Genomic DNA, 20019 nt, shown 5'->3' on the forward strand with positions numbered 1-20019 from the left:
TCATGCCGCTTAACTTGTAAAGTTACTCTCTAAAAGGCCAGGTTGTAAGGATTCTTCAGTTTAAGGGCAATGTGTGTGATTTAAAGGGGGTGGGGGATGAACAGCAAATCGCCTTAGCTTTTTTAAATGATTTATCACCTAAGAATACTTGAGGATCTTCTTTGATCAGAATTATATCTCATTGAATTGTTGAAGCATCTGGTTTTCTTTTTTACGATCTCACTGTTGAAGCGTTTCTGTATTTCACGTCGGGTAGCAGAGATGTTTATTTCACCATCGTGAGTTACATCCTAGAAAGCTTGACTGCTCTGTGTTACTGGGTCATCAGCGAACTGGTCCCTGTTCTTGGCGTCACACTACACGGACAGTCTTCTCATGTGCATGTTTTTTTTTCTGTAAAAGGGCGGGTTATGCGGGGAACAGGTGGGCTACGCACTCACCTGTCCTGAATCTCGTTCTGCCGGTGACGGTCCGAGCCGCTGCTCCATCGCTACTCACTTTACTGTTAATTTTTGACAACTCAGGGGGAAAAAAATATAACAAGCCTAGTTTGGTTCCAGGTACACACAAGCTTGAATGTCTCTCTGCACTGAGACGAAAGTGGCGCAGCTCACTGCCGCCTGCTTCGTGTTTGGGTCAGCCACAGACATAGGACAATCTGTAGGCTCTGGGGAGGGTGGGGAGGAGGCAACGACCGAGTGTCCGTCAGAGACGGGCACAGCTGGGACGAGGCAGGCGGGGCAGATGTCACTGCCCGGAGGGACTCGCAGCTTGTGGCGCGTTTGCAGGCTTCATGACTTCAGCACTTTACTACATTTTTTACTATGAATGTTCGATACAATTTAATATTTATAACTGGTTTCAGAGCGATCTGCTCAAGACGTCCATTCTGTTAAGTGCATGGGAAAAAAAAATGTGTGCCAATTTCAGTATGTCAATAATCGAGGTTTTTAAATGTTTGGAAGAAAATTAAAACAGGACTGCTGATTTGTTCTGTATTCTGTGACATTCTGGTACTTCTAGATTTGCAATAAATATATGGCTTTTTTATTTAGAGGGAGTGGTTCGTTTTTCATCGACACCTCAGTGTGCATTGTTGGGTCCAGGGAGGATTCGTTTAAAATAACGTTTTTCGAAGCTTTTCTACAAAATCTTTTAACTGTACTAGAGACACACAAGCAGTTCTAAGATGTGTTTGTTGAATGGCATTATTTCATAAACGAACAACGAATGAAGGAAATGGTCCAGTGACCACAGAATGATAGCTAAGCCCATCAAAAGCAACAGGTGAAAATTGGGACTTCCCTGGTGGTCCAGCAGCTAAGACTCAAGAGCTCCCAATGCATGGGGCCCAGGTTCGATCCCTGGTCAGGGAACTAGATCCCACAGGCTGCAACTAAGAGTTCGAATGTTGGAACTAAAGATTCTGCATGCCCCAACTAAGAACCAGTGCAAGCAAATATTTTTTTTTAAATTGTAGATAGTTCAGACTAACCATACGTAGTTACAGAACAGGCCTAAGAACCACTCCAATCTGTCAGGAAACAGCATAACCCCAGCACCTCAGCGGTCCACGAAAACCTTTTCTGTTAAATTCCAGACAGGAACTACTGAAGGCTCTGCGGGCCCCACAGGCTCAGTCACAGCTGTTCAGCTCTGCCTCTGCAGGGCAAGAAGAGCCACAGACACAATGTAAATGGATGAGCATGGCTGCCTCAACAAAGGTCAGTTCGTGTGAGAGACTCGTGGACCCCAGTGCTGTTCACAGTAACGAGGACCTGGAAGCAGCCCGGATCGGCAGACGAGCAGGTAAGGATGTCGTGGAGCATGCACAGAGCGGGGCAGTGCTCGGCTATAAAACGGGACGCATCTGAGTCAGTTCTAATGAGGCAGATGAACCTGCAGCCGATCACACAGAGAAGTCAGCAACACCAATACAGTGTGTTAACGCGAATACATGGAATGTAGAAAATCAGTAACGGTGATCTATATACAAGGCAGCAAAACACACAAAGATGTAAGGAACAGACTTTTGGACTCTGGGGGAGAAGGCAAGAGTGGGACGATCTGAGAGAATAGCACTGAAACATGTTTATTACCATAGGTAAAACAGATGACCAGTGCAAGTTCGATGCATGAAGCAGGGCACTCAAAGCCGGTGCTCTGGGACAACCCAGACGGAAGGGGTGGGGAGGGTGGTGGGAGGGGGGTTCAGGATGGGGGGACACATGCACCCATGGCAGACGCACGTCGATGTATGGCAAAACCACCACAATATTAAGTAATCATCCTCCAATTAAATTTTTAAAAAAGTTAATTCATGGATATTGAAAATTTGAATTCCATAAACTTCCCACACTATGAAATACTGTTTGTTTTTAACGACACAAAAATGCAAAAATCATGCTTAGTTTGAATGCTGTCAAGAAGAACCGGCAGTGGGCTGTGGCCTGGGGACTGCTCCACGGCAGCTGTCACACGGTCACACTACCACCAGCGGCAGACTGTACACTATCAGTCCTTATGGGGAAGATGTGGAGACAGTGGCAGATTTTATCTTATTAGACACCAAAACCACTGCATTTTGTGACTGTAGCCAGGAAATTAAAAGATGCTTGCTCCTTGGAAGAAAAGCTATGATAAACCTAGACAGCATATTAAAAAGCAGAGACATCACTTTGCCAGCAAAAGTCTGTATAGTCAAAGCTATGATTTTTCCAGTAGTCAATATATGGATGTGAGAGTTGGACCATAAAAAACGCTGAGCACTAAAGAATTGATGCTTTCAAATTGTGGTGTTGGAGAAGACTCTTGAGAGTCCCTTGGACTGCAAGGAGATCAAACCAGTCCATCCTAAAGGAAACCAACCTTGAATATTCACTGGAAGGACTGATGCTGAAGCTAAAGCTCCAATACTCTGGCCACCTGATGTGAAAAGATGACTCACTGGAAAAGACCCTGATGCTGGGAGAGACTGAAGGTGGGAGAAAATGTGGGTGACACAGGATGAGATGGTTGGATGGCATGGACACGAGTCTGAGCAAACTCCAGGAGACGGTGAAGGACAGGGAAGCCTGGCGTGCTGCAGTCCCTTGGGTCGCAGAATCGGACATGACACAGTGACCGAACAACCTGACCAATGGGAAAAGATCATTGTGGTCAAAGTGACCCTCAGGTCACAGGTGCCAGAGACAGGGAAGATCAAACAGCCGCCAGCCCGCCATCAGGTTTCATTTCCTATGATTAAGGCGGTCTGGCTTCCACCTTGCTGACTAGATAATTTCACTACAAATATAGACTATTTCCTTCCCCAAAATAAAATTAATCCAGTTGTAAAAATGAGTTAAGATCATGTGCTCTTTTAAGACAAATGCATCTCTGAATCAACATTTCCAAGCTTTAAAACAAGGTTATTAATTATGGAAATGTAGCATTTATGCTTTTTTAAAAACCACCAGGGAATTTCCAGCTTTTGTGCATTATCTCCCTTTCCTGTAGCTTAATACCTGGTGGTAAAGGAGAAAATGGAGTCTAGCTCAACGTTCTCATCGTCCAGTCACCCATTCATGCCACCTAGAGGTATTTATTACGCCTAGACTTCTGTACTCCTCAAATATTCTAAATCAGAAATGATCATGAATCCTTATTTTTAAAAGCTCCCAGATATGTTCTGTTCAGGCTCTAAGTCATGTCAGAAGTCGTGTCAGATATGGGGCTCATGAGTATGCCTAGTTTAGAAGTCGTTGCCCTTAAAATTCTAAACGGTTATGAGCATTAGTTGAAACCAGCAATATAAAGACAATTCCAACACGGTACATGCTAATGCGCGGTCGGGTCTGACTCTGCGGCCCCATGGATTGTAGCCCACCAGGCTCTGTCCGTGGGATTCTCCAGGCAAAAATACCGGGGTGGGTTGCATTTCCTTCTCCAGGGGATCTTCCCGACCTACAGACCGAACATGCTAAAAGGTCACTCCCATGAGTATACATCCATTGGGAAAAAAGAACCTGTCCCAGTTTCCAGATTTATCTTTAATGGGCGTCCAGTCCAACAGGTGGACGGCACACTGTTGCATAAACAAGGAAACTAGCTCCCTCTGGTGTTCAGTGTCTGTCATGACTGCCTGATGGTGCAAAACAAGAAGTGTCAAGGTCAGGAACTTGTCCCACAGCCAAATCAGTGACCACAGTGACTGCGGATCTCCTGGAGGGGAAACGAAATAGGAAAATGGATACCCCAGGACACTGTCTATAAAGGCTTTTAAAATGTAGCTCACCTGAATAGGTACACATATATGCATGGCTGAGTCCCTTCGCTGTCCATCGGAAACTATCACAGCATTGTTAATTGGCTACTCCAGTATAAAATAAAAAGCTTGAAATAACATACAGCTCACCTGAGATTACTGGGAAAAATACAAGTTGTGGCCATGAATTTATATTATTAATATTTATCTACCTTTCCAGCAACTCAAGAAGACGACAGACACACTAACGAGACTCGGAACTTACCCCCTAGAATCTGACCAGATGTTACTGTCTCTACAGGGGGACTCCCTTTAAAAAAGAAATAATCATCATCGTTTATTTTTATCTCTTGACCATGGTGCAGCCACGTGGGATCTCAGTTCCCTGACCTGAGATGGAACCTTGGCCCCTGCCCTGGAAGCACGGAGTCTCAACCCCTGGGCCGCCAGGGAAGTCCGGGGACTCCCTCCCCAGTCCTGACTCCAGCGCTGACCTCCGGACCGTGCCGCAGCCAGCTCAGCCTGCCCTCAGCAGAGCCCCTGGTCCTCCTCCCAGACCAGATCCTTCCTCCACAGATCCTACTGACTCTGCTTTCTAACCATACCATAGCCAGACTGGTTCTGCCAAGTCCGCCGGCAGCCAGTGTCAGTGTGACCCGAGCTGGAGGACTGGTCACCTTCTAGCTGGCGTGCCCACTTCCACCCTTGACCGCCCTGGCCTCCCTTTTCCATAGAGAGGCCTTGCAACAATCCTTTGAAAGCACAAGTCAGACCCCATCCCATTTACAACCTACAAATCCTTAACGAAGGCTCCCCGTGCCCTGCCTGGGGCTACAATTTTCTGCTCGGCTCTGCCACACCGGCTGCAGGGCTTTGTTATTGCTCCGAGAAATCGCAGGCCTCAGGCCTCAGCGAGTGTGGCTCCCTTTGCCTGGTCCGCTTGCCCCTCACATGTGTGCACGACCCGGCCCTTCCATCTGTCCCCCGCCCTGCCCAGATGTCACGCCCACGGAGGCAGGCCTGAGCACAACAGACACGGCGCTTGTTTCCACCCCTCCGATTTACATCGGCATCTGTTTACTCATGCTTCACCATTAAGGGAGCTGCAATCTGTTAAATCGGGGGACAGCTGCTTTACAGCGCTGTTAGTTTCTGCTGTGTAACAATGTGAGGCAGCTGTACACACACACCCCCTCCCTGCTGAGCCTCTCCCCCGCCCCACCCCAATCAAGGTCAAAGTGAAAGCCGCTCAGCTGTGTCTGATCCTGCGACCCCACGGACTACACAGTCCATGGAGTTCTCCGGCCAGAATACTGGAGTAGGTTGCCTCTCCCTTCTCCAGTGCATCTTCCCGACCCAGGAATCAAACTGAGGTCTCCTGCATTGCAGGTGGATTCTTTACCAACTGAGCTTCAGGGAAGCCCAACCAAGGTAGCGGGTTTTTTTATTCACTGATATATTCCCAAGGCTTTGAGTAGGGTCTGGCACATAGTAGGTGATGCTCAAAACATACAGCTGAATGGATGAACCAGTGGGTTTCTCAGTTTTCATCGACTTTTTCAAAGATGAGCCTCAAAGGGCTCCCGGTAAGGCCCTATTACAGGCAGGTCCACCCTGAGGAAGAAAATATAAGTCCATCGGAGACTAAACAAACAGTGAAAGAAAGCGCCACTAGGGCTGGCATCAGTCTTCTGTTTATGCTGGTTCCATAGCTGAGGAGCCAGCCAGCCAACCAAACAGCAAAAATATTTGGGAAAACAAAAACACTCTAGAAAGTTCCAAAAAGCAAAACTTGAATTTCCTGCACACCTGCTGCTGCTGTTAAGTCACTTCAGTCGTGTCCGACTCTGTGTGACCCCATAGACGGCAGCCCACCAGGCTCCGCCGTCCCTGGGATTCTCCAGGCAAGAACACTGGAGTGGGTTGCCATTTCCTTCTCCAATGTGTGAAAGTGAAGTCGCTCAGTCATGTCTGACTCGTAGCGACCCCATGGACTGCAGCCTACCAGGCTCCTCCATCCATGGGATTTTCTAGGCAAGAGTACTGGAGTGGCTTGCCATTGCCTTCTCCGCCTGCACACCTGACAACTACTTAAATAGCATTTACACTGTATTTACAACTATTTATATTGTATTAGGTATTAAAAGTAATCTAAGGGTGAGTAAGGGCTTCCCTGGTGGCTCAGAGGTTAATGCGTCTGCCTCCAATGCAGGAGACCCGGGTTCGATCCCTGGGTCGGGAAGATCCCCTGGAGAAGGAAATGGTAACCCACTCCAGTATTCTTGCCTGGAGAATCCCATGGACGGAGAAGCCTGGTAGGCTACAGTCCACGGGGTCGCATAGAGTCAGACACGACTGAGCGACTGAACGGAAGGTATCCTGGAGCATGCGCAGAGGAAATACACAAATACCATACCATTTTACAGACGGGACGTGAGCATCCACGGATTTTGGTATTGTGGGGCGGGGAAGGGGGTCAGTTCTGGAACCAATCATCCTGCAGATAGAAAGACTGGTGCTTGGCGGGCTGTGAATGTGAACGTATTGCTGGTGCAGAATTTACTCTAGATACAGGCAAACACATATGCTAAGTCACTGCAGCCGTGTCTGACTCTGCAATCCTAAGGACTGTAGCCTGCTGGACTTAAGCCATTTTCCTGGGGCTTTCCAAGTGGCGCTAGTGGTAAAGAACCTGTGTGCCAATGCAGAAGACATTAAGAGACATGGGTTCCATCCCTGGGTCAAGAAGATCCCCTAGAAGAGGGCATGGCAACCCGCTCCAGTATTCTCGCCTGGAGAATCAATCCCATGGACAAAGGAGCCTGGTGGGCTACAGTCCACGGTGTCGCAAAGCGTCAGACACAACTGAAATGACTTAATATAGCACAAGCTATTTTCCAGTAGACTTTTTTCTTTCATGATGTCTCTATCGCCTTTTTTTTTTTTTTGCCGCACCAGGCAGGATCCTAGTTTCCAGACCAGGGACTGAACCCGGGCCCTCCACAGTGAAAGGCTGGAGTCCGAACCACTGGACCGCCAGGGAATTCCCTCAAGGATGCTTCCTTCCCCCTGTGGTTCAACTGGTAGCAAGTAATTTTCTATGTATTGAGTCTCTCTCTTTTTGGTGTTAGATCACTGGGATTTCTCTGACTGAGCAGCCCCAGATGGTCCCACTTGAAAAGAGGTTGAAGGAAAGTTGACTCTTACAGCCTCTTCTACAAACAACCTGAAGAAAATCAGTTAAGTCTCCTGCTTGTGGTGCTGTCCTTGCGAGGTCATGCAGCACAGTGAAGGCAAAGCAGAGCCTGGAAACGAGGGAGATCTGGGGTCATCTCGGCTGTTGGTAGAACCACACACAAGTTCACACAAGCCTGAGCTTGTTTCCACATTACTAACACTTCGCAACTTCACTTTCCAAAAGTGAAAAGGACGCAGGAGGCCCTTGGCAATGGAAAGACAGAGTTAAAAAAAAACATCTGCTCCAGGGAATCACAGCAGGTCCCCAAAGCACATTCATGGGGAATCCAGAAGCCTTCACAGGGACCCCCAGCTTTCAGTCAATATGAACACTGCACACACTGAAGACCCCGCAACCTTTTCCTTCCAAAAGCCTCACTCTCCTGTTAATTCAACTTCAAAGGGACACCTTCCCACGCAGACTGGAAACCGGTTGTAACTGAGCACCGCACTGTCCAACACAGCAGCCAGGAGCCATCGGACCTGCCCACCGCTTGACAGGCAGCCACTGGGAACCCAGACGCACCGTCCCAGCAAAATACACACGGAATTGGAAGACTTAGCCTGAGAATATAATGTAAAGTGACATAAGTCAGACGGAGAAAGACAAACACTTGGACATCACACCCGCCTGGGACCTAAAAGAGCAGAGCTGCTACAAACAGGGAATAGACGGGTGGTTATCAGGGCTGGGGGTGCCGAAGCAGGAGCGGTGCGGTTTATTAAGGTCCAAACTCGCAGGCAGTAGAGAATCTGTCCCAAAGAGCGGCGCGCAGTACCGCGATGACAAACAACGCTGCACATAAAACACCAGACCCGCCTAGAGGCCCGTCTCAGCCCGCCCGCTCGCCCGGCGCCCCGACCGCGCACACACACGGAATGGAAAACACGTCCGGGAGCTCGCGCGGGTCACCTGTTGACAACACGGGACGAACTGGAGGGCCGCAGCTAACCGTCACGTGGACGCCACCCACCTCCGTCCGCACGCGCTGCGCTCTCGGGGCTCCCGGAACCGCGCAGGGCCGGGCCGCTCTGAGGACCCGCGGGCGCCGAGGCGCGGGCAGGGTTGGCGCGCAGAGGCCCGGCCGCGCCCCCGCGTGGCTGCGCTGCGCTCCGCCCGCTCGGGTGCGGTGCTGGCCGGGCCGGGCGCCGCGGCGGAAGCTGCCGGGCGCTTCCTGCGGGGGCGGCGCGGGGGCGCGGCCGGGGTCGGGACGGCGCTCGGCCTCCGCGTAGAGTCCCCGCGGCCTGAACTTGAACCCCGACCCTTCCCGGGACCCGAGGGACCCTGCTAAGTCCCTGGGCGGCGCCGGGAACGCTTCCGACTCAGTTTTCTGGAATGGTGTTCACACGGTGGAAAATTACTTTTTTTCCTCTCAAATACCTCGTTGGTTCAGCGTTTGCAGAGCAAAAACTGCATAGGTTTTTGTCATTAAGTCAGAATCATTTTTAAAAACTACAAACATTTATCCAGTGTTTTAACTGCAAGAAACAAATTATATTGTTTAACTTAACCCTAGTAAGTGTTCCAAAAGTAAATGAAATGCAATCATTAGTGACACACAACACCCAAGTGACGATCGCAGAGCAGGCGCCAAAACTGCAGCTTGCGACGCGAGGGAGCGCCGTACAGACCTCGTCGCTGGCCTCGCGGTGCAGTCAGAGCAGACAGACTTGTCTTCACCGAACAACTGCAACCCCGCCCCCTTACACATTTACTCGAATTTGAGGTTCTTTTAGGTTTGCAACTAAAGCTGACCTATGGGACTAACACTGTGCTCGCCCTGCAGGGCAACTGAAGGGAAGGCTGCTGCTGCTGCTGCTGAGTCACTTCAGTCGTGTCCGACCCTGTGTGACCCCATTGACGGCAGCCCACCAGGCTCCCCCGTCCCTGGGATTCTCCAGGCAAGAACACTGGAGTGGGTTGTTTAACGCACAGCAGATCCATCAGAGTCCATGCTGCATGGGTCCCCTTTGCAGTGTTTCTCAGAAGACCTGATCTCTGCCCTCTGGTTAGTTTTAATGACAAACCCCCGTTTTCTAAATGACTAGAGGTTCACCGAGCAGCAGACTGGAGGCGAAGCCATTGATTTGGTTCTAAAATGTGCTTTAAATTGTGCTGCGTGAACAACAGTGCTAGGGTTCAGGCATAAACGGCAGAAAATAAAGATTGCCTTTAGTTTCACCCTCCAGGTTAAATAAGGGGGGAACTCCGTCTGCCGGCATGCGGTCACGTGATTTGCTCTAGCTTCTAGATTTCCCGGATCCAGCAGTCTGGCCGGTCTCAAGTTTTTCACCTGTTCCCCACCTGGACTTCCAGCCGTGTTCCCAGCCTGACATGAGCGTTTCCAGCAGAGGCACAGGTAATCGGCGGCACGCGGCCCCTCCCTCATGTAAACATCAGCACAAAGAAGTGGGAGAGAGATTACTGCAGGAATAAACCCAACACCTGCTCTAGGCTGTAAGGAAAAGTGCAGCACACACAGCCACAAGCACCATTACGTAAAACGGGAGAGCAGATCTGAGTGCACGTTGGAGCCGTTTCAACCTCGGCTCTGATGCTGCTAAGAACGCTGGGGGCTCCTCAGCAGTCCGGCGGTTGAGACCGCACTTGCCCTGCAGGGGGCGCAGGCTCCAGCCCTGGTGGGGCTCAGATCCCACCCGCCCCAAGTGCATTCAGAAAAACGTGCCTGTGGCCTGAAATACACAGCAGAGCCCTTTTTCAAGGCTCTGACCTTTAAAGGTGTAACACTTTTCTGTTCACATAGGGAGGAAAAGCTGCAGAACAGAAAGTAACACCTGTCGTGTGGGAGATTTGTAAGAAGGTGGTGATGTAAGTGGACAGCTCCCAGAGCAAAGGATCAGATACCAAGAAGTTGCAACAACCAGCCACACCCCCTTCCCTTTCAGTACAAAAGCTGCCTGATTTCTAACTCTGATAGGCACAAGCCCATCTTCTTGGTCTGCGGGCTTTCTGAAGAAAGTCACTTTCCCTTGCCCCCAAACGTCATCTCTTGACTTGCTGGCCTGTCGTGCCAGTGAGCAGTATGAGCTCAGACTGGCACAATCACGACATGTTATCTGCAAGACCCCTGGCAAAGGACGCCGTCTGTGAAAGCTGAGAACAGCGGCATCCCCACAAGCACCGACAGCAGGGCAGGACGGGCACCATCAATGCCTCCTGGAAATACTCCCGGGAGGAGCTCCCATGTCGCGCTGCTGAAAACTGAAGTGAGCTGTTGCTTTTTTCACGGATCAGCTAACGATCAGCAAAGGAAAAAAAGAGGCGCAGTGGGCCCAAGGCTGGAAGAGTATGCAGAAAAGCAGAAGGAATGTGACTGGAGGGTGATGTGGCTGGGTCAGCAGACGGGGCTCCTTTCTAAAAAGTGAGCCACAAACCAACCCCCAGAAATGGTGTTCCTCGGAAATCCTTTCTTAGGTCAGAGATGGCTGTTTTCACAGGGTCTGCTTACTACTAACTCTGCTGGTCTGAGACTCTCATGAGACATAAACATATTTGAGGAATGGAGACGATGCACTTGCTGCTGCAGACCAGACTAAGAGAGAAGCGAGTTTTGAGTTTTTATTCTGAATGAGCCACAGTTCAAAGTTCAGGTGCTGTTAAACAAAACAAAACAAACCTCCACTCCACTGCCCAGACACAACACAGAATCAGTTTATTCCAATGAAGTACTCCAGCCAAATGAAAGCATGATGTGCACATGTTTATTTGAATTACTCCTACTGAAGGTCCTTATTTCTGGAGAACAGCCAGGCATCTTGTGATCCACTCCTTCCACTCTTTAAAGGCTTCCACAGGTTTTGGCAAAGTTACCAGCTCCTCACGACTGTGTTTTGGAGTAACTCGAGGAGTGTCGGTGGACTCGGCATCAATCCACCTGACGAGAGCCTGGAAAATCAGAGAAGAGATGCATCTTTGAACAAATCACAGCAGAACAGACTCAGACACGGGAAAAACCGGATCTCCCAAATCATGTGATCTGCATGGGTGACTGATGCCACCCACGAAGATGTTCCACCTGATAGAGTTGGTCATGAAAGAGAGACCACGCTCGTCAAAGACTGTGCACCAGAGCCACGCCCACTGTGAGCACAGAGGACGGTTGCAGGATGCACGGGGGAGGAGAGGAGAAGGGATGACATGGGTTTCTGAAGGTGGGAAGACGATTATTTTCTTTTCTCAACTTGCCAAGGGTTCCACGAGGCATTGCAGTGTGTGCACAGGGACGTGTACACACCTGAAGTTGAGTGTGCACACCGGGCTGGCAGGCACGCACACGTGCAGACAGGGACTGCAGTCACCTGTGTGGTGGTCATAGCCACGCAGGTACGCAGCATACACTGACATGTCTGTGGGCACCTGTGGACTTAGGGACATTCTTTCCTCCTCAACACCATCCCTTCCTCCTAACGAGTATCACACTACTGCCCCACATTTGGAAAGATAAACCACCTCCACAGAGTTCTAGTTTTTAAACATGAACTTTGCTCTTCAGTATGTTACTCTGTTCTTCAAAGACAAGCTCTCTGGCCCCAAACAAACAGCAAATGCAGAAACCTCTTCACCAGGTCTCACTGGGGTCCAAGCATAAAGCAAGTCAAAGCTGTTAACATATTTCTTTGCATTTTTTTTTTAAACCACAGCATCCTGCTTACCTCTGCACTAACTTCCTCCGATAAATCACCTCCAGAGAAGGGCCTAATAGCAAATGGTCGCTTGCTCCTTAAGTAACCACTTCCCCACTTACTTTGTACCGGTCTCTGAGTCGGAAGCCAACAGCGCTCTGCAGCTTGCGTAAGCAGATGGGGCAGAGGTCCAGGGGGCGCCGGTCGGCTTCCTCCAGGTGGTTGGAACCTTGCATCAGGCAGGCAAGCCACTGGCAGTGCCGGAGGCCAAAGATGTGTCCGATCTCATGGGTCAGAGTCTGCAAGACAGCCACATGGAGGCACCCGTGTCAGCAGCAAGGCGCGCTCGTCCAGAAGCAAATCCACAGGAACCTGCTCCCCTCTGCTCGTCACCAGGCCTGCTCGCTGGCCCCTCACCTGTCCATGTCTCCCGCCCTCCTCTCTGTGCTCCACTGCTTCCCCGCAGGTTCTCCACCTCCCCACGCAGACACCATGGATCACTCCTTGGCAGGGCCGGGGGTTGGTCCTGTGTGCTAGCCTCCCTGCCTCTACCTTCTGGATGCTAGCAGCACCCTCTCCCCAACTGTGACAACCAGAAGTCTGCAGGCTTGTCCAATATGCCCTGGGTGGCAAACTCGCCCTGGTGGAGACCACTGTTCTAGACGGGGGACCCAGTGAAATTCAGTTCTGCGGCCCTTCCCCCAGATGCCGTGGCAGCAGGGGAGGGGAGGGGGCTCAATCTGCATGATGACAAGCAATCAAGGCAGGGAAGGCACAGCTAAGCCCTACCCCACACCCACACAGTCAAGACTCTGCTCCAGCTTCACAGCCAGCCTTCTGCACCCACGGTTCCCCGGGCCATGCAGGGTGGCGGTACTTATGGAGTCAGAGAGACACCTGTGTGAGTGGACCCTCGAGGCTAAAGGCCATGTTGCTTAAGAGTCAGTTGTACTTCACAGGTGTTGTTCTCGACCCCAACATACAGCCCTGGTGAATGTGGAGAAGCCCGTGTCTCTGGCCATGAAGAAGAGACACGAGGAAACAGGCTTTCCAGAGCGGGTGGGGAAGGTGTCAGGTCAGGCAGCAGGACCATAGGCTGCAGGAGGTAAGCCCGAGCCCCAGGGGAGGGAAGTCTCGGGGAGGGAGCCAGTGGAGGCCCGAGGGGACGCCTGTTCTCCAGGAACGGAAACCAGGGTGCAGGGGTCCTGCAGGCTTGGGGGGCTGGTGGTGGGGCAGCCTGACTTGATGACCATGAGTTCTGGAATTAAGCTAACAGTAAGGAGGTGGGTGGGCTTCCCTGGTGGCTCAGAGGTTAAAGCTTCTGCCTCCAATGCGGGAGACCCGGGTTCGATCCCTGGGTCAGGAAGATCCCCTGGAGAAGGAAATGGTAACCCACTCCAGTATTCTTGCCTGGAGAATCCCATGGACGGAGAAGCCTGGTAGGCTACAGTCCACAGGGTCGCAAAGAGTCAGACATGACTGAGCCACGGAACGGAAGGAGGTGGGTACAGCCAAGACTGTGTGTTGCAGGACAAAAAACAGGCCCAGATGCTGTACATGTCACTATGAGAGTGTCCCCAATTAAATTCTGTTTTTGTTGATAATTTCAGTCAAGCGATATCCACTAAAAGTGTCTAAATGACACCAAGTCACTGATAAAGTGACCTTCAGGATTGGGGGTATCTTACTTCAAAGGACTCTGGACTCTTAAAAACCACCCACCTTACAAGAGCGGAGCAGCAGCACACTGGTGGCCTCGGGAAGGTAATAGTCGTCGAACACCGAGTAGTCGCTCGAAGACTTCCTCTCCAGCTTCCTCAATTTGCCTTGGTAGTGTGAGCTGTAGAAGTCCGTGCCGTACCTGGCAAAGCTGAATATCCCCACACCTGAGGGAAGACGAGGGGCCAGCACAGGGTGAGAGGAAGGCTCCCTCCTCTGGGGGAACTACCAGTTAAGAGCCCGCTTGGGTACCTGGCCGGGGCATGCCCGCAGCCCCCCGGGCTCAGGGAGGTTGAGTCTTCTGCCTTCCAACCTGCTCTGCTCTGTACAACTCAGAGGTCTTGAGGTCAAATTCTTCAGAAAAAGAAAGTTCCAGAGAGTTTTTCTTTTTCCCCATAAAATAAGTTATTTCTCAGGAATTCCTTGGCAGTCCAGTGGTTTAGACTCTAAAGACCTGGGTTCAATCCCTGCTTGAGAAACTAAGATCCTGCAAGCCTCGTGGGGCAGCCAGAAAAAAAAAACCAATTTTCTTAAATCAACCCAATCAAGTGTTCCAAAAGGAGCAGCAGGTGTCAGGACCACAGGTGCTCATGCTCTCTCTGGAAGACTGCGGGAAATGGGTCTCCAGGCAGGCACGCCCCTAGGGTGCCGTTCCTTCCCTCCTCCCGCTGCTGCCCCCCAGCACCTTGGAAACCATGCTTGGACCCCGCTTTCAGATGAAGAACCTCCCCTGCCCTCCCATCTGTAAACAGCACAGCTCTCTCTACGGCTGGCGCCAGTGACCAGAACAAACACGCCTGTGACTGACTTCCTGTGACACCTCAGCTGGTTTCAGCCATCTCTGTACATGGGGAACAGACACACACAACTCACGCTACAGGGGCTGACTGCTTTACAGTCCATGTGCTTTACATGGTCTCTCAGGGAGGCATCTCTTTTAGTTGCTAGTTTGGAAGTAATAAGGAAGTTTTTTATTAAGGAAATGAATTCATAATAAGTTTGTCAAACCTAAATTTGATCCAAAAAGAATGCGCCTCACCCCACCTCTATATTTGAAATATAGGGAAGAGGGCATTCTAGAAGTTAAGAAAAAGTAAACCTACTCACTCTCAAGTGATGTCCTTTGACCAAACAAAGGTGGGCACATTTCACTACAATACCTTTGAAAGTAAAAGTCACTCAGTCCTGTCCGACTCTTTGTGACCCCATGGACAGTCCATGGAATTCTCTAGGAGTGGGTAGTCAATCCTTCTCCAGGGGATCTTCCCAACCTAGGGTCCCAGGTCTCCTGCATTGCAGGCATATTCTTGACCAACTGAGCCACCAGGGAAGCCCATGATACCTTGAGCAATATTTTTCTAATAATCCTATGAATACATTATTCTCTTTAGTAATTATCTCAATTTTAAAATACTGATCTTTATAAATCTGCCAAGAACAAAGTCACCTGCAATAAGGAGACCCCCTCACCGCAGGGCACACCTACCCTGCTCCCTCATTATGTCTTCTCTCATGTCATGCAAAATGTAAGAAACTTATTGGGAGAAAAAAAAAAGAATTAAGCAGAAACACTTGGAGAGACTGTTTCCTGACCTCCTCAAATGCATAAAGTAAGTTGGTTAACAATATCTAGATAAATAGCGTTTAAAAAATTTTAATGTTTCTGTTTCTCTCAGGTTAATAATAAATGATTTGTTTCATACAACTTTTTGGTTCACCCTTTTTTTCTGATAGCAGGCTCGTACAAAGACACTCAGCAGCACAGCACTGACCCAGGCCTCTCAGAGAGTGCCCGGCATGGCAGGTGGGGGTGTGTGGGTGTGTGCTCACTCGTGCTCAGTTGTGTCCAACTCTTTGCAACCCTGTAGACTGCAGCCCGCCAGGCTCCTCTGTCCATGGGGCTGTTCAGGCAAGAACACTGGAGCGGGTTGCCATTTCCTCCTCCAGGGGATCTTCCCGACCCAGGGATCTAAGTTGCATCTCTTGCGTCTCCTGTACCGGCAAGGGGTCTTTACTCCGAATGTCACCTGGGAAGCCCCGTGGCTTAGTGGGTGTGGGGCTGAAGAATTATCAAGACTACACACGGAGAACGAGAATGAAGGAGGGGCAGAAAAAGAGGCCCCACAGCACCTGGGCCCCAGATCCGATGAATGGGGAAGAGGGGGGTCTCTCTGACAGGGAGAAGCCCTTGGCAGTGAGAGCTCCCCACCCTGCCACCCTGGGGCTCACACACTCCAGACTGAATGACAGTCGGTCTGTGAACCCTGAGCTCGCACAGCCCAGCCCCTGCTATCTGCTCCTGCCCCCAGAATGCCAGCGGGCAACCATGCCCCTCAGCCCAGTGGACTTTCCCCTTCAAACCTGTCTTAGATCCTGAGGGTGTAGGCAGAAAAACAAGAGCAGAAATGGAAAGGGGGAGAAGCGGAGAGAAGGAAAAAAAAAAAACCCAAATAAGCAAAAATATGACTTGCTTGTAGAGCCTTTTCCTCCCCTCACAGTGCAGGGCTCCCCACGAGTCACAGTTAAGCTGACTTCAAGTCAAAGACTGAAACTGACCATAAATAACAAAGCGTCTATTCTGAGACAGAGGCTCTGAAGCACACGCTTGTAAATCAGTGCACAGCGACTTCGTCTACGCGAGACAACTACGGAAGATCTGAAAAACAATCAGCGACATTTCCGCTCCCATTAATGACAGTTCAAATATCCACCCTGTCACTGAACGACCTGCATGCGCCATCTGTTGCACTGAATGTCTATATATGTGCCAGCCGTAAGTACACACTTTCTATGGATCAGCACTTTTATGTAAATCATCTCAAAACAACACAGTGAAGTGGGTATTATTAGCTCCAAGGTGGTGCAGGCAGTGAACGGCCGAGCTGGGAGGAGGGGGGAAAGGACCCAGATCATCAGGGCCTAACAACAGCACCCTTTCCACTGCGGCAGGGTGCCGCACCAGATATACTACGAGGTCGTCACCATCTAAACGGTAACTGGTTGGAATTTTTTCCCTCTTTCAAAATCTTCACAAAGAGTCTCAAGCTGAGCAAGTTTCTACCAACAATGTCAAAAAAGGAATACCCTCTGTCAAAGAGGCCTGTCCAAAGACAAAATTCCAGGAGTCTCTCGGGTAAAGATCGATCATTGTTATTCCCACAATACAAAAGGCATCTTCAGGTTTCTTCTTTTTTAAGAACGTCAGGACCTGCCCTATAAAAAACAAACAAACGTACGTTTAAGATATATTTGTGTGTGTGTGTGTGTGTACATAAACCTATATACTTTACTCAAGTTGTAAGGCTGCCCAGTTCACCTGCATGAATCTGAAGGTTCTGCGTGCTATCATTAATTCTAAAGGAACACCTGGTTGCAGAGACAGGAATAGGCTCTAGGAGTCTGACTTTCAACCCATAGAAGAAGGCTTCACAGTAGCCCTTGAGCCATTTCAAATATTCTTCACTGATACCTCTGGTGTTTCCCAGCAATCCTATGACAGATACAGGAGAAAATTTAGAGAGAGATTTTGAGATGATCAGAACAGTCTTTACCTCAGTCTACAGTTAGAAATGTGGAATTAGGAAGAAACCAACTCTAAATTTTCAATACACAGTTGCTGTTCACTAAGGTGAACACGGATTAGAAAGAGAGAAGACCTGGCTCCCTGGTAGCTCAACGGTAAGGAACCCTCCTGCCAATGCAGGAGACACAGGTTGGATCCCTGGTCTGGGAAGAACCCTAGGCCTGGGAGCAACTAAGCCCATGTGCCACACCACTGAGCCTGTGCTCGATAGCTCGGGAGCAGAGACTACTGAGCCCATGTGTTGCAACTACTGAGGCTCCCATGCCCTAGAGCCTGTGTTCTACAACAGGGCACCACAACAGAAACCCATGCACTGCAACGAGAGACTAGGCCCTGCTTGCCCCAGCTAGAGAAAGCCAATGTGCAGCTACAAAGAGCCAGCAAAGTCAATAAATAAATACAATTTTTTGAAAAAAACAAAACCTTCTCTTTCAAGGCAGTTTGGTTACCAAACTTCCACTGTGGGAACGAATGTCAAAAATGATTATAAAAACTGCCCTCTTGAATGAGATGGACAAGGCAAACTGTCCACGGCAACAGCATCATTACAAAACCAAACCAAACCCAGCGTATTGGCAAGACGCACCAATGCACTGTATGTAAACAGTCTGCTTCCCTGGAGAAGGGCTCTTTCTGTGAAGATCACTGGAAAACTCTTCAAAGTCTTGGGGCGCCTCAGGATGGGAGATTATCCAGTCCGATGGTGAATGCAAAATAATGGGTCCAAAGAGATCGCTGTCTGGCCGGAAGGCCTCATTCAGCAAGCGCTGCTCCCTGGGGTCCAACTGCTCATACTGCTTCACAAGCTCTGGGTTCTTTGAGATGAGGGCCGTCTTCAGGGTGTGTTCAGAGTGCTGGACTGTTTGCATCTGTCAGAAGGACACACATGGTGACATGGAAAATGCATATCCAAACGGGTCTTTACAGACATCACTTATTTCCCCCTAGAATGGAATGACTGGTTGCTAATGCCTGGGCGTCATCACCAGAGGACTGCCTGTTTCCAACGTTTCTAATCAGTTTCTTAGGGGAACTTCCCTGGTGGTCCAGTGGTTAAGAATCTGACTTGCAACTCAGGAGATGCAGGTTCCATACTGAGTCAGGCATAAGATCCCACAAGCCTTGGAGCAACTAAGCCTGTGAGCCACAACTAGAGTCTATGAGGCAGAATGAAAGATCTCACGGGTCGCAAGGAAGATACTGTGAGATGTAACTAGAACCCAAGGGCAGCCAAATTAAAAAAAAACAGTCAATTTCTTGGGGAGGGTGTGTGAAAGAGTGGGAAGACAATCATGGGAGTCATCCCTCCACCTCTTAGGGAACCTGCTCCCCCTATAAACGTCCCCCTAAGACACGACCCGATTCCCTATTTCCTCGCTCTTTGGGTAATAATGATATTATGAGCTGACTCATGAGAGCCACATGAAACGCATCCTTTCCCACGTGACTCAAAGACGTTCCCGACCAAATGGAAGTGCAACTCATGTTAAGTCCTGCGTTTCTGGAACTTGGCTGCAGGCTGACACCGGATCTCGGCCACTGAGGTGGTGTCACCCTGGGGAAGCCGTCAGGGGACCGACCAGGAGCCAGACTCACACTGACAGGCCTCTTCCGCTCACGCGGCGTCCCCGCCCAGAGAGGTCATCCCTCCGTGTGACGGGCTCACAGCTGCTCCCCGAGGGGTCTGGGTGAGGGAAGGAGAGAAACGGGCGTCAGCGTGCGGAGCCCGCCGCGCTGCTAACCGGGTTTTCTGCAGTTTAACTATGGGGTCGGGGGGGGGGAATTTTTAGCGAATGGCTGTCCCCGTTGACAGCTGAACTACGGGGTCCAGGGCCACCTCCAGAACGAAGCGCTCTCTCGGCAGGGCTCGCCTGGGAGCAGAGACGGGTCCTCACCGCTGCTGTGGGGCCGAGTCCCGTCCGGTCGGCCCGCCTTCACCGGCGGGGCGGCTCCCGCCGCGGCCCCGCCTCAGCCGGCCCGTCTGCGGCTGCGCGGGAGCCGCCACCCTGAAGGGAGAACGGCGGCGTCAGGGGTCAGAGGCCGCCTCCGGAGGCCAGGCCGGGCCCGGATCCCCCGAGACGCCCCCGCTTCCGCCGCGGCGGCGGCTCCTCTCACACCCTCCCCCGCCCCTCGACCGCGACTGCCCCCCGCCTCCACCAGCAGCCATCGCCCTCACCCCGCCGGGCGTCGACGCCTCCCGCCCCCGGCGGCGGCCCTAGGCGCGTGCGCGAGGCGCCCTGCGCCGTGCCCCGCCCCTTCTCGCACTGCCACGCCCCCGCGCTCCCCGCTCCGCCACGCCTAGCACGCACGCTCCGTCACCCCGCCCCTTTACGCCCGCCACGCCCCCGCGCTCCCCGCACGCATCGCCGTAGCACGCACGCCCCGCCCCGCGCCCCGCCCCTCCGCGCGAGGCCGTCCCGCAGGCGCGGAGCCCTAGTACCAGTGGCCGCTGTGGCTGCTGCGGCCCCTGCGCCCGGGAGCGAAGCGCGGTCGCGAGGGGGCGACCAGGCGCCGAGATGCGTCCCGCGCTGCCCTTTCCGCGCTGCCGTCCGGGGACGCCGCTGTCCGGCCACGCCTGCGCCGCGGGGTC

General features: G+C 51.2%; 3 protein-coding genes across 6 annotated transcripts in view; 1 reads left to right on the forward strand and 2 right to left on the reverse strand.

Annotated features, from left to right (window-relative positions):
• The window catches only part of ARSG (arylsulfatase G), a 102615-nt gene extending 94021 nt beyond the window's left edge, over positions 1 to 8594 (reverse strand). Inside the window, exon 1 of one of the 2 annotated variants that reach the window (XM_055408741.2) lies at positions 8458 to 8594. The gene's annotated coding sequence lies outside the window, so the exon portion shown is untranslated. Of the gene's footprint in view, positions 1 to 8396 lie in introns of both variants that reach the window. The other variant, XM_055408740.2, reaches the window with a different exon arrangement.
• On the forward strand, positions 1203 to 8716 carry LOC148774789 (uncharacterized). The gene is made up of 2 exons (XM_088829412.1): positions 1203 to 1809; positions 7205 to 8716. Exon 2 carries the CDS (start codon positions 8267 to 8269, stop codon positions 8714 to 8716), a length of 450 nt encoding a protein of 149 aa, XP_088685538.1. The 5' UTR covers positions 1203 to 1809; positions 7205 to 8266.
• Positions 8717 to 11135: 2419 nt separating this feature from the next.
• AMZ2 (archaelysin family metallopeptidase 2) lies at positions 11136 to 19688 on the reverse strand. 3 transcript variants are annotated; one of them, XM_055408755.2, is made up of 9 exons: positions 19606 to 19688; positions 19325 to 19435; positions 19026 to 19113; positions 18016 to 18298; positions 17163 to 17336; positions 16931 to 17059; positions 13850 to 14013; positions 12250 to 12426; positions 11136 to 11390 (listed from the first exon to the last, which is right to left on the reverse strand). In XM_055408755.2, the coding sequence occupies exons 4-9, from the start codon at positions 18296 to 18298 to the stop codon at positions 11235 to 11237; spliced, it is 1083 nt and encodes a 360-aa protein (XP_055264730.2). In that variant the 5' UTR covers positions 19026 to 19113; positions 19325 to 19435; positions 19606 to 19688; the 3' UTR covers positions 11136 to 11234. The 3 variants fall into 3 exon arrangements, with proteins under 3 accessions (XP_055264730.2, XP_055264731.2, XP_055264732.2); XM_055408756.2 differs by lacking the exon at positions 19026 to 19113; XM_055408757.2 differs by lacking the exon at positions 17163 to 17336.
• Between the last annotated feature and the right edge of the window lie 331 nt (positions 19689 to 20019).

This window comes from Moschus berezovskii, chromosome 20, assembly GCF_049115385.1.
Source record: "Moschus berezovskii isolate FMDL1 chromosome 20, NW_MosBer_1.0, whole genome shotgun sequence".
NCBI lineage: Eukaryota > Metazoa > Chordata > Mammalia > Artiodactyla > Moschidae > Moschus > Moschus berezovskii.

Coding starts and splice junctions, on each gene's coding strand:
- AMZ2 (XM_055408756.2), bottom strand. CDS start 18,298: ATGCAAACAGTCCAGCACTCTGAACACACCCTGAAGACGGCCCTCATC. Junction 12,427..13,849: donor TGCTGCTCCGCTCTTGTAAG/GTGGGTGGTTTT, acceptor GCTGTCTTGCAG/ACTCTGACCCATGAGATCGG. Junction 11,391..12,249: donor GACTCAGAGACCGGTACAAA/GTAAGTGGGGAA, acceptor CTGATTTTCCAG/GCTCTCGTCAGGTGGATTGA.
- LOC148774789 (XM_088829412.1), top strand. CDS start 8,267: ATGACAAACAACGCTGCACATAAAACACCAGACCCGCCTAGAGGCCCG.